The sequence below is a fragment of the Pinus tabuliformis genome, chromosome J (genome assembly GCF_031772625.1).
Source record: "Pinus tabuliformis cultivar Carrire ecotype Pingquan chromosome J, CPIR1, whole genome shotgun sequence".
NCBI classification, from domain to species: domain Eukaryota; kingdom Viridiplantae; phylum Streptophyta; class Pinopsida; order Pinales; family Pinaceae; genus Pinus; species Pinus tabuliformis.
The window spans coordinates 729,796,450-729,810,695 of NC_142295.1; the positions used below are offsets into that span (position 1 = coordinate 729,796,450).

Sequence of the window (14,246 nt, forward strand, 5' to 3'; positions counted from 1 at the left end):
TCTATTTTTAAGGTTTTGGGTCTCAATCACAGGCATGTCATGGAGAAATTTCAACCGAAGCCTTAAGCCTCATGCATGACACATCTTCCCTACAACTAGAACCTAAAGGTTGAATTTTTAGTTGACTACAGTTTTCACCCATTGACTGTAGATTTCGGCAGTTGACTATAGACAATGACAGTTTATTACAATGTCTTTAATCAAGGTTTTTTATTATTGGCATTGTTGGGTTAATCTCATGAATTTTGTTTAGTTGCTTTTATTAGATAGGTTTATGGTTGAAGATATGGATCAATGTACTCTCTCTTTGTTGAATCATTCAATAACAATCTAATAAGAAGAAGAATTTGAAAGGGTTTCCCTATAGTGGGTTTTTCCTTGGTATCCGACCAATCTTGGTGTCTCTATGTGTGAATGTTTTTCTTCTATTGTTCCTTTATGTTCCGTTGCATTGATGATGTTGTTGTTATTTCTATATAATTGCATATGATGTTGAATTGTGTTGTAAATTTGAATAATGTTATGATGCTATGGGGTGAATTCTATATGTAAATGATGAAATGCAATTATCAAACAAAAGAACAATATATCCCTAAGAAAAAATTACCACATCATAGCAATTGTTCCTCTCACTCTAGGGTAGCTCTCCTTCGATACAAAGTTGGAATCCCTAAAAGATAATTTAGGGTGTTTTTTCAAAATAAAGTGATGTTGGATTACTAGGACTAATATCTATCTAATTGGGTGATGGAGTTAGGATCAAGAATCAAACTGTAAGCTATAACTAGTTTATTATAAACATGCTCTTACCAACTACAAGGATCAAATTCAATATGTAGAAAATCAAAGGAAGACCCTTCTAAATATGCTCCTCACAATAAGTACAAAATCATCAAAATAATAACATGCAAACATGCATAATTAAAGGACAGGCACACCATTGTACCTTATTTATTTAATGAACAATGAACAATGCCTCAATTCAAGTGTGATTTCACCATAGGATTAGGAGTTCCTAAACATGCCACAATTAACCTTCAACCCTAGCTAGGGAAGACGTCAAAATGCAGTGAATATCCCTAACTAGAGAATTGCAATGACAAATATCCTTTGATAAATACAATTATTACTATATGTAAGGAGGCATATCTATTTTATTATAGACATGATCTAACCAACTAGAAGGAACAAATTCAATATGTAGAAAATCAAAGGAAATCCCTTCCAAAGATGTTCCTCACAATAAGTACAAAATCAACAAAGTAATAACATGCAAACATGCATAATTAAAGGGTAGACACATATAGTTCCCTTTTTATTGAATGAACAATGAGCAGTGCCTCAATTCAAGTGTGATTTCACCATAGGATTAAGAGGGAATAAGCATGCCACACTTCACCTTTTATCCTAACTAGGGTAACCATCAAAATATATTGAATACCCCTAACTAGAGAATTACAGTGACAGATATATTTTAAAAAATACAATTATTATAGTGAGACAAAAGTAGGGTTTCATTTCAACCCTAGAATTTTCTTATTGGAGTAAACTTTACCTTCATAAAATATCATACTAGCAATTTCTAGTCATCAAGTCAACAATAGAGAAGCAAAGAAAAATCATGAACAGCACATTGAAATGTTATTTAACTTCTTCATCCTAAAAGATGTTCAACTAAGCTTGGAGGGAAACTTCCATTATTCCAACTGTTAGCGCTCGAATTTGCCTCAGGCTGAAGAAGGCGAAACTCAAGGTAACATCAAACCACTTAGCCTCGTAGCTAGCCCTACGAGGACAGGAGAGGGCTCTCTCCGGTCTATCTCAGAAAAAAGTTTTCTAAAAGGGGCTGAGATGACTTTAAAAGAAACTGATTTTAGGCTAGTAAATTGATAGAAAAAGGAGTTTTAATGGATAATGGGGTTTTCTGGGCTGCATGGGGCAAAGAAACAGCTTGAACAGAGAAATATAATAAAAAACACAGATTATCTCCTGAGGCAAGGTAGGCAAGAAATTTAACATCAAATTTAGATTAAATGAAATGGCAAGACTGCTGAGGAGCTGACAAGGGCATAGGGGATGAATCCTTGTCAAACAGAAGAAAACATTAAATATGAACAAACTTATAGGCAGAGCATAAAATATTATGAATTCTACCTAAACACTTCATTTGTTCAATTGGAAATGATCATGAAGTGAAATGAAAACATAACAGGTTACATATGAAACAGAAGGAAAACTTATGCTAATTTGTCATACCACAGGAATCTCAGGGGTCAGAGCTGTATTTTTCATTAAAAATCTCTGTCAAAGACTGTACAATAGAAGTTGTCTGTTCTCCACCAGCTCTCAGAACTCTCTCTCTCTTCCTAACTCACTTTTACAAATGATTTTTAATACATTAAATAATACTGTTGTAGGAGAAAACAGATCAACCCAAAAACATGGGTGCTGTTTCACCTGAAGTTACATAAATAGAACAAAGAACAACTTTCTCCTCGAAATTCTCTAACCAAAAATACTAAAAATGGAGCGCAGACCCCATTGTGTGACTAACTAAGGTCATAGATAATAATACGAATCCTATTCTTCTGGTAACAGATGTCCTTTTGGCTGAAGTGAAGGGCCAGGTGTCAAGGATGTGCACCAAATTCTTCTCTGCTCCGATCAGTGGATCTACTCGTGATGGTGATATGCTGGAAATTATGTATCTTAGTTTGCTAGTGTAGAAATTCATTGCAGATATATTTCTTTTCTGAATAGTAAGCATTACTGCCTTCATCTGGTTCTTGCGTGCGATAAGCATCAAAAATTTGCCAAGCCCTCTTCCTTGCACACATTTCTGTAACTGAAGTTTATAAACATAGACTACAGGAATTTCTTCCTCAACAATGAATCGATAATGCACAAAAGCAACCGCAGGGTCTTCATCACCTGTCCACTGACACTCATGCACCTCTTCCTTATTATTTATATTGCAAAGATGTTCATTGTCAGCACTTTGAATACTCCGCACAAAAATATATCGCGCTTCAGGAGCAACCATTTCTCTGCGTTTTATTTTCTCTTCCGCAGCCCATTCGGGTACATATGCACTCTGCATTTTCACCTTCAACAGCTCTTGGATGTAACGTTTTAGTGAGGAGGACAAATGTTCTCCTGATCTTGATCCCAGACGAACTAATAGGCCATTTCGGTCATATGTATGAAAAGCTAGGAAGTCGACGAGATGATCATCTTTCATATCTATACAACTGCATTACAATCAAAATTGCAAGAGATTCCACCCTGTATATGGATAAAGCAATATCCTTCTAGAGAGCCACATCTGCAAACTTGGCAAGCTGCTCAAAACATAGGTGAAGATAAAGACCAGCATGGCATAAATCAGTAAAAGTAGCCACAAATGCTTCCTTGTCTTTTCCAGCAGTTGTCGGCCTATGATCCAAACTAAAAGAAAGATGAGGTAGCCAAATGCTATGTAATTAGGATTGACCACGTATAGTGTGACAAGTATGGTCAAACATGCAATGTAGGTCCCACAGGAGCGATATGTTGCTTGAAACATTTGGCCTATGGTTAGAAGATATTTTTTTTATCCAGTTCACTTGCTGAGTGTGGTGTGGATCACTATCTGTCAAATTCTGGGATGAACATATTGTCCACAGTACAGATTTGTTGAACCCATCTTTCATGAAGCCAAAACCAAATGGTGATTGCGGGCTACACTTCAGAATTGCAGAAAATGAATGGAGTGCTTCTATGCCATGATCTTGAACTGCAGAAAAGCATAATAATACTACAATGCTTAGAAAATCCCAAAGACTTGCATGATTTGATCCACCGCAGTGAGGGAGAATTAACCTTATTGAATCCCCTTTGTTGTCCAGAACCTCCAGAACTATATTTCCCAGTAGAATGATCACTGGAGATAGAGAAATCCATTTCGTTGGTGTCCAAGGATCTTGTAATTTGAATAAGTCTATGTTTCTTAACTTCCTCTAACAGTTCACTATCTTGTATTAAGACGAAAGCTTCTGCCCCGAGCAAAGAAAAGAAACTTGCCTACCCAATTTGGAAACCTCCTCTGCAACCCAAAGATCTTAAACCAACATCCGAAGATGAAATCTGCCGCCCTCTTGACATATCCTCCTTTAAAATGTCGAGGCCAAAAAGAATAACTTGATGCTTTCGGTAAATGACCTCTGCAACCTCTTCAAAAAGAAATCCTTCTGTGTAAAAGAAAGATAATAATATCACTGGAAAGACTTCCATGCTTAAGCCCGCTGGAATATTGCTGCATCCAACGTTCAGATCCAAGACTAGAGACAGCCAGACCAGACTTGAACAAATTTGTCAAAAGTGCCCTCAATAAACTCTACACGACCTTTGTAATTGCTAGGAGTGTCTTCATTTCAAACGAGGGTTTATATGGGGCCATAATCACAACTCGAAGTGGAAATGCAGGCATATATTTGTCATTTTGTTTTTATTACACTTTGAACTGATGACAATTGGTTGTTTTTGCAGGGATTGGAGCTACTGAAGCTGCTGCCTTTTGAAGAGCTGGAGAATTTGATACATATTCTAAAAGCACATTTAATGATTTCTTCTTCAAAACAGGGTTTTGAAGAAGAATCAATCTCACATTTGACATACAAGACGGAGTCTAACATTGGCTCCACTTGGGATGGCAGCTGCCGCTTCGTGGAGGTGCCAAGAACCGCAGAACTTTGGGAGAGCAGACAATGCCTCCATTCATTGGGCAATGGAGTCCATTATTTCAACAAATCAACACAACTGAAGACTCAACTTATTAACTGGAAACTGACTAAATTGATTGAAAGACTAATTCGGCAAACTTCAAACTAGAACTGTAATAAAACTGGAACAAAATACTGCCCTTTGGCTGCTTATTTATTTACAAAATCTACCCTAATCTGCTGTACAAACAATAGATCAGGTAATACTGAAATGCCAGATTAACCATTCAAGTAAACCTGAGAATGATGCCGCTCGAGAATGCTTCCGCCAGGACACAGATGTAATTGCTGGCAGCCCTTCATGCACGTAATGATCCTGGTCACGTACAAGATAGCCTGATCTATCAATCAAACTGAAAAATGTGTCCATGTATGTTGCCATTGGATCGCGGAAGCCGGACTCTGTTGGCTGCCCCAACTCTGCAATACACACTTCCAGCTGCACACTGTCAATGTAAACATCTGTAGGCAATTCTATGCATTCTTGTTGCGAAGGAGGAAGGATTTCCAAAAACTTTTTAGGGTCTTGGCAATCATATGACTGGATCTGCTCATCTAAACATTGAATCTCCTTTTCAAGTTTTTCAACAATTAACTCACAGGCACCAGTTTTAGTTTCAAGATGAAACTTCGGAGATTTCAAACACTGAAGGAAGGTACTGAAAAATTCTTCATTAATTTCAATATCCACTAACCACTCTCTAACTTCGTTTAGAGCTTCACAAAGTGCAGGGTTTGCCACATACCCCACCATTGCATAAATGGATCAGCGAGCACTGGACTGTCTAGATCGAGTTGGAGTCACCAGGTGAATGGTTCAGCTTGCATATGTGTCTGACTGATGTCCACCATCAGCATCAGATCTGCAATTTGATTTCATGTACTGGGACAATACAATCAACAAGTCGAATGTTCTCCCCAGTATGGTCGCCAATATGTTAGCGCTCGAATTTTCCTCAGGCTGAAGAAGGCGAAACTCCAGGTAACATCAAACCACTTAGCCTCGTAGCTAGCCCTACGAGGATAGGAGAGGGCTCTCTCCGGTCTATCTCAGCAAAAATTTTTCTAAAAGGGGCTGAGATGACTTTAAAAGAAACTGATTTTAGGCTAGTAAATTGATAGAAAAAGGAGTTTTAATGGATAATGGGGTTTTCTGGGCTGCATGGGGCAAAGAAACAGCTTGAACAGAGAAATATAATAAAAAACATAGATTATCTCCTGAGGCAAGGTAGGCAAGAAATTTAACATCAAATTTAGATTAAATGAAATGGCAAGACTGCTGAGGAGTTGACAAGGGCATAGGGAATGAATCCTTGTCAAACAGAAGAAAACATTAAATATGAACAAACTTATAGGCAGAGCATAAAATATTATGAATTCTACCTAAACACTTCATTTGTTCAATTGGAAATGATCATGAAGTGAAATGAAAACATAACAGGTTACATATGAAACAGAAGGAAAACTTATGCTAAATTGTCATACCACAGGAATCTCAGGGGTCAGAGCTGTATTTTTCATTAAAATCTCTGTCAAAGACTGTACAATAGAAGCTCTTTGTTCTCCACCAGCTCTCAGAACTCTCTCTCTCTTCCTAACTCACTTTTACAAATGATTTTTAATACATTAAATAAGACTGTTGTAGGAGAAAACAGATCAACCCAAAAACCTGGGCGCTGTTTCACCTGAAGTTACATAAATAGAACAAAGAACAACTTTCTCCTCGAAATTCTCTAACCAAAAAGACTAAAAATTGGAGCGCAGACCCCATTGTGTGACTAACTGAGGTCATAGATAAGAATACGAATCCTATTCTTCTAGTAACAGATGTCTTTTTGGCTGAAGTGAAGGGCCAGGTGTCAAGGATGTGCACCAAATTCTTCTCTGCTCCGATCAGTGGATCTACTCGTGATGGTGATATGCTGGAAATTATGTATCTTAGTTTGCTAGTGTAGAAATTCATTGCAGATATATTTCTTTTCTGAACAGTAAGCATTACTGCCTTCATCTGGTTCTTGCGTGCGATAAGCATCAAAAAGTTGCCAAGCCCTCTTCCTTGCACACATTTCTGTAACTGAATTTTATAAACATAGACTACAGGAATTTCTTCCTCAATAATGAATCGATAATGCACAAAAGCAACCGCAGGGTCTTCATCACCTGTCCACTGACACTCATGCACCTCTTCCTTATTATTTATATTGCAAAGATGTTCATTGTCAGCACTTTGAATACTCTGCACAAAAATATATCATGCTTCAGGAGCAACCATTTCTCTGCGTTTTATTTTCTCTTCCGCGGCCCATTCGGGTACATATGCACTCTGCATTTTCACCTTCAACAGCTCTTGGATGTAACGTTTCAGTGAGGAGGACAAATGTTCTCCTGGTCCTGATCCCAGACGAACTAATAGGCCATTTCGGTCATATGTATGAAAAGCTGGGAAGTCGACGAGATGATCATCTTTCATATCTATACAACTGCATTACAATCAAAATTGCAAGAGATTCCCAAATATTCTCAAACAAAGAAGCTCCAGGCTTCGACCCTGTATATGGATAAAGAAATATCCTTCTAGAGAGCCACATCTGCAAACTTGGGAAGCTGCTCAAAACATAGGTGAAGATAAAGACCAGCATGGCATAAATTAGTAAAGGTAGCCACAAACGCTTCCTTGTCTTTTCCAGCAGTTGTCGGCCTATGATCCAAACCAAAAGAAAGATGAGGTAGCCAAATGCTATGTAATTAGGATTGACCACGTATAGTGTGACAAGTATGGTCAAACATGCAATGTAGGTCCCACAGGAGCGATATGTTGCTTGAAACATTTGGCCTATGGTTAGAAGATATTTTTTTTATCCAATTCACTTGCTGAGTGTGGTGTGGATCACTATCTGTCAAATTCTGGGATGAACATATTATCCACAGTACAGATTTGTTGAACCCATCTTTCATGAAGCCAAAACCAAATGGTGATTGCGGGATACACTTCAGAATTGCAGAAAATGAATGGAGTGCTTCTATGCCATGATCTTGAACTGCAGAAAAGCATAATAATACTACAATGCTTAGAAAATCCCAAAGACTTGCATGATTTGATCCACCGCAGGAGGGAGAATTAACCTTATTGAATCCCCTTTGTTGTCCAGAACCTCCAGAACTAGATTTCCCCATAGAATGATCACTGGAGATAGAGAAATCCGTTTCGTTGGTGTCCAAGGATCTTGTAATTTGAATAAGTCTGCGTTTCTTAACTTCCTCTAACAGTTCACTATCTTGTATTAAGACGAAAGCTTCTGCCCCGAGCAAAGAAAAGAAGCTTGCCTACCCAATTTGGAAACCTCCTCTGCAGCCCAAAGATCTTAAACCAACATCCAAAGATGAAATCTGACGCCCTCTTGACATATCCTCCTTTAAAATGTCGAGGCCAAAAAGAATAACTTGATGCTTTCGGTAAATGACCTCTGCAACCTCTTAAAAAAGAAATCCTTATGTGTAAAAGAAAGATAGTAATATCACTGGAAAGAATTCCATGCTTAAGCCCACTGGAATATTGCTGCATCCAACGTTCAGATCCAAGACTAGAGACAGCCAGACCAGACTTGGACAAATTTGTCAAAAGTGCCCTCAATAAACTCTACACGAACTTTGTAATTGCTAGGAGTGTCTTCATTTCAAACAAGGGTTTATATGGGGCTATAATCACAACTCGAAGTGGAAATGCAGGCATATCTTTGTCATTTTGTTTTATTACACTTTGAACTGATGACAATTGGTTGTTTTTGCAAGGATTGGAGCTACTGAAGTTGTTGCCTTCTGAAGAGCTGGAGAATTTGATACATATTCTAAAAACACATTTAATGATTTCTTCTTCAAAACAGGGTTTTGAAGAAGAATCAATCTCACATTTGACATACAAGACGGAGTCTAACACCAACCATGCCTTTAGTAAGTAGGTCTTTCATCTACTTATGCCTTCTTATATAACAAATTAGGGTTTCATCCATCTAGAGTTTAAAGAGGTGAAAAATGATTTCTATCCATAGAAAGTGCCATCCTACCTATGGGAACTTCCCTAGCAATTCCTTTAGGTGATTTAGGGATTCTTGAATGATAATTCATCCCTTAGAGAGCTCCACAAACCCTAGTGGCCCTCTTCTAGAGTGAAAATGATGTTCCATTTAATCTTCTTTTATCTTATAATTCAAATTATTGACTTGAGGCCTCTTTTGACTTTGCATAAGTCCACTTGTCACTTCTCATCTTTCAAATTATTTACTGTGCATTAATTTTGTGTAGCTGCATGGGCCATTCAACTATGCCACATGGTGCTCCATCATGAAAAAGGCTCTCCACCAAATATGTAAAACATGCCTCCAACCAAGTGTCATTGCCTAAATGTTCTAAGGGTAGAGCATGCCTCCAAATATTTGGAATATGCCTCATATAATGTGTAATGCCCCATAAAGTTGTTTTAATATGCTTTAAATGGCTTTTTGCACAAAGCATCCTTCCTACAGGGGCTCGGTACACACATGATTAAGCAACCAACCCCCCCCCCTTGAAGAGGATCATTTCAATGAAAACATGGGCACAACCAAGTTGATATTTCCTCTTCTCTCCTTTTCTTTCCCCTTTATCATCCTTAATGCTTCCTCTAAGGTGGGAGATTTTTCTAATTTTGACTTTGTCTTGGCACATGCCATGTTCTAAACCTATTGCAATGTAGGTTTTTCCTACTTTAATTGAATTTAACCTTTTAACTGACTATAAATCATGATCTAGACCTTTAACATGGTAGGGTGTTCCTATTTTAGATCTTTCTTCCACCACTATAGTAATTTTTGCTAGAATGGAATCCCATGGTGCAATGTACCACTAAAAAATCTCCAATCAAATTTTCTGCTAATGAAATCCTGTGTCTTTTGTTCTTCTTGGAAAGAGAGAAATGTCGAAGATGTAGCTGGTTATCAAGATAGAAAATTCTGTTTTACTATAATTTACATCCATATATAATAATTAGTTGCTAGAAATATTCTAGAATAAAATAGATCATTTCATGATATTTGATCCCTTGATTGCTTGCTATATGGGGAAAATGTGGTGATCCTTATAAAATAGTAACATAAAAATAAAGCTAATGTAGTGTTATACAGTAATTTGGCGCACCCCCTGTCTCATACACTGAGTTGTCGAACTTTGCCCAAAATGTCACAAAGCGACCAAAGTTGTCAATGAATTCACCATGAAAAACATTGATCAAAGCATCCCTAAAGAAAAGAAGAAGAAATGCCTTGAAGTAATTTTGGAAGAGCTTGTCAAAAAACCATAGTTGCAATCCCAATGCTACTTCCAGCAAGCAAACCCATGCTGGTACGCTTTGGTCTAACTAGTGACTAGCATTGGCAACACGATTTTGAATAGGAAAATCCTCATTGATCCTCTTCAGGAAGTTTCTCCACAAATGGAGCAAAAGCTTCTCTTACTAGAAGCATTGAGAACGGTGATTTGGTTATTATTGAATAAGTATTTGGTCAAGTTCTCCCATTTTGAGACCTTGATCCTAGCTTTACGGATCTTCCTTTTAATATATGGAACTTCTTCCCCCTTTTGTGGATCCCTAACTCCCTCTCATCCCTATAAATACATTCCCTTATACCCTCAAATGGTTGGTCAGACTAGATTGGTCATATTGCTGCTAAATTGTGCTTAATTGCTGCCAATTTGTGAAGGATAAAGGGTGCTTGAATGTCTTGTCTTGGACTTAGAAACCCATCCTAAAGGAGGCTTCCAAAATCAAGGCAATGGTTGTATGATTCCCTCTTGTGTTTATTATTAATACAATGCATGTTTACTTTCCATAAGCACTTAAATGACTACTTACTTAGTATGATGCTCCTTGATCTATCGTATGGTTTACATTAGAATGCATATGCTATGTTTTTCCTTTGTTGTCTTTGTTTGATCTCTCTTGCTGGTATTCGTTCACAACAAAATAGTGAGGATCGAGCTTGGAAGTGAGGAGATCGATATCAACATCGAAAAGCAACCACATAGGAGCAAGGTAGGCCAACTTTCCTCTCTCGTGTCATTATGATTTAAACTAGGAGAGTTTTGCATGTATTTGTTTCAGGTTTTACTAGATCCACTCATTGGACTAGAGGGATCGCTTAAGAAGGGATTTCCTAGATAACAAAATGGCGACTCTGTTGGGGAGCCTATAGCCCTTTCAACCTCCTTTTTTTTGTTTGGCCTTTTTTATTAGTTTGGCCACCTTTCAATAATCCTTGGTTTTGATTGCCTTTGAGTTTGTATTCTGAGTAGTCAGTCATTTAGGGTATCAGGTCTAGGGTTTTTCTCGAGATATACTTGTTTCTCCTAAAATTTCCTCGCTTAGCACGTTTTTATCAGTTACAGTCGCACTGATTTTTCGAGGACAGTGACATTGGAAACCCTATATTTCAATATCTGCCCACGCTAGTCCATTTTCTTCTCCAACATGGCTTTTGTTGTGTAAAGTAGTGTTGTCAACATGACTTTTTCTATGAAAATGGGAGTTGGTGACCCTGTCAGTGGGAAGTTTTCTATGTAAAGTAGTGTTGATCCTTAAAATCAAGAAATTTTAGGGTTTCTGCTAAAAATCCTAGTGTGTCTTCATCTTTGAGGTAATCCTCTTACTCTTTGTGCATTGAATTTTCTTTGAATTGTGTTAGTTCCTTTTTGGTGTGTAAAAGTCCCTCTCGTTGTTTGAAGTGGTGAAAGTAAAATTTGGTTGAGTCTTTGATTCTTTGAGTCAATTAAAATTGTTGTTTGGTGCTTATATGTTTTGAAGGAATATTGATTTTCTATTATTTGAGCATTATTAGTTCTTTTGAGACCATATAAAAAATTGATTTTACATTCATTTATTTTTCATCTCATAATTTACTTTTCGTAAAGTGCATTAGATCACATTGCATTGAAAAGTCATTTTTTTAGATTTATCATTGGACATAGGTTATATTGTTTAGTGATTGAAAGCTAAAAGTGCATCGAGTGATTTCTCATTCATTGAAAGAAAAATTGAAAACATTTTTCTTTTGGTGGTTGTATTTGGAAAATGAAAGTGAAAGATCTAGTTAGGAAATATTTGTTTGTTGCATTCTTCATTGTTGCATCATTGTTTGAATCTCTTCCCTTACTAGATTAGCTTTCATCGAATAAGAAAGAATCATTTTGTCATGGTATTTGCATCATAGGTGTTCAGGTGACATCATTTTGAGCCTTAAAATCGAAACTTAATTGAATATCAACTTAAAATTTACCTCTATTAACCTTAAGGAGCATTTGTCATTAATGAAAAACAATTAGAGGTCTAGGCTAGAGACATGTTCTCGTGTCGTTAAAAGAATGAGTTGTCATTATTTTCTAGCATTGTATCATGGGGGTGAAATCTCGTTCCATGTACGGAAGTGTATAGGACCGTTCTCCAATACTTTCGAGTATACAGGAGGTGCTCCACACATGGTAAGTATATAGGAACGCTCTCATCGAACAATTATGCATTAGACAACACTACTACGAACTTCTCTCCCACGTATCATTGAGTATATATTGGGAGCCCCATATAGGTTGCTATCCATCCAAAGTTAAACGAGTATGTCGCCTTGTATACAGTGATACACTGAACACAACATTTGGGGAGATTGGATTTCATACATTAATTCCTTGGTTTGCCAAGGTGTATATTGCAGTTCATGGTTGCTTGGTAAACCTTTATGCCTAGTTACCCCTTTTTGATTTATTTGTTGTTAATTTCTAAAATTTATTGACCGTGAAATAATATCCTTCCTATGGAAATACTCCTTAGTAGACCTTAAGTTGAGACTAAGGGAAACCATTCTTTAGTATACCAACCAAGGAAACCCCTCTGACGGGAATCCTAGTCCTTTTACTTCTTTTGTAAATGTTGGTGCTCCCTATATGGCGACGTTACCCTTCCTGGATTTACCATTGGTTTGTCGGTTTGGTTATTTTCGACCCCTATGGTTCTGATTGTCCAAGCTGCTCCTCAACCGGGATCTCCTCCACCTGAACCATATCAACCTCCAGTTGATCTTAAAGTTGACCCTTTGCCTTCTTTGCTTTTTTGGTATTATTCCTCATCTTTGTTTTCTGGTGAAAACATGCAAGATAGTAACTAGATGGATAAGAAGAAGAAAAGGAAGATTAAGAAGAAGCAAAACAATCAAGGGGGAAACCAAGCAATCAATTCTATTGATGCAATTGATGTTGAGAAACCTTCCAATCAACCTCGTAAAGTGAAATTCCCTTGCAAGCTTTGTAAGGGTGACCACCTTCTTCGAGAATGTCCTGGTATTCCCAAGATATTAGAAGTTTGGTCCACAGGTTCACATCGACCTTTGTCATCAACCTCTGGAGATCATGTTGGTGATAAACCTTCAACTAGTAACAGTAAAGCCCATGAGAAAAAGGGAAAATTTAAATTTCCCTGTAGGGTGTGTGAAGGGCATCATCCATTCACCTTTTTGCTTATATAGATGAAGCCTCTAACATGTTGGATAACCTTACATATTCTCAACCTTGTCTTTCGACAGGTTATCGAAAGCTTTCCCCTCATCAACTAGTTGACCAAGTGATTGATTAGAGTTCATATATAGTCAATCCCACTCTCTCTGAAAGTGAATCCCATTAGATTGTTTCTGACCAACCATTTTTCGAAAAAATGGTTGACCTGATTCTGTTTTCAGTTGATCATATCTATCATTTCGGGAGTGAAGTTCATACTACTCAAGTTCTTCTAGTTTCTTCATATTCCAAAGAATTAGGGGCCAATCCTCATGTTCCCATGGTATAAGGGGGCAACCCTCCTATTCACACAATATAGGGGGGTGACCCTCCAATTCCCATGGTACAGGGGGGGATCCTTTTGTTCCCGTAACACACGAGGGTAGTCTTCCCATTCCAATGGCACCCTCTCCAAGTAGTTTAGTCACTTTCTTTGATTGGAGTTGATTGGCAGGATATCGTCTTCCTTCCTATGTTCCTTTTTAGATCACAGTTCAGGCTTATAATATACCCATACCTGGTGCAATCATAGATGAAGGTGTGTCTGTTTGTATTATGTCTTCAACTACTTAGTAAGCTTTAGGTTCTCTGCAGCTTATGCCTGTTACCTATAATTTGCTAGCTTTTAACAGAGGAATCAATCAACCGTTAGGGATCCTTCCTAAGTTTCCTATTACTTTGGGAGGAAAAAACATCTATCTCAACATGATGGTTTTTCAAGGCCCTTTGGATTTTAATTTACTCCTCGTCGTGACTATGTTTATGTCATGGGAGCTCTTTTCTCTTCTCTCTTTCATTTCATATGTTTCCCGCATGAAGGAATAATTGTGGTCATTGATTCACTTTCGTTTATTGGTCCTAATTTGACTCCCAATCAACAATATTCCATAAATGGTCCTTGTATGCAAGTGGTATCAC

General features: G+C 37.6%; 1 protein-coding gene and 1 pseudogene across 1 annotated transcript; both read right to left on the minus strand.

The window, feature by feature from the left end:
* Positions 1-2,518: 2,518 nt before the first annotated feature.
* On the minus strand, positions 2,519-3,241 carry LOC149228809 (uncharacterized). The gene has a single exon (XM_089380871.1). It carries the CDS (start codon positions 3,239-3,241, stop codon positions 2,519-2,521), a length of 723 nt encoding a protein of 240 aa, XP_089236997.1.
* Positions 3,242-6,441: 3,200 nt separating this feature from the next.
* On the minus strand, positions 6,442-7,230 carry LOC149228810 (uncharacterized; annotated as a pseudogene).
* Positions 7,231-14,246: the final 7,016 nt, after the last annotated feature.

Bases quoted from the DNA above. Each gene is read 5' to 3' on its own strand.
- LOC149228809 (XM_089380871.1), bottom strand. From the start codon at position 3,241: ATGAAAGATGATCATCTCGTCGACTTCCTAGCTTTTCATACATATGAC.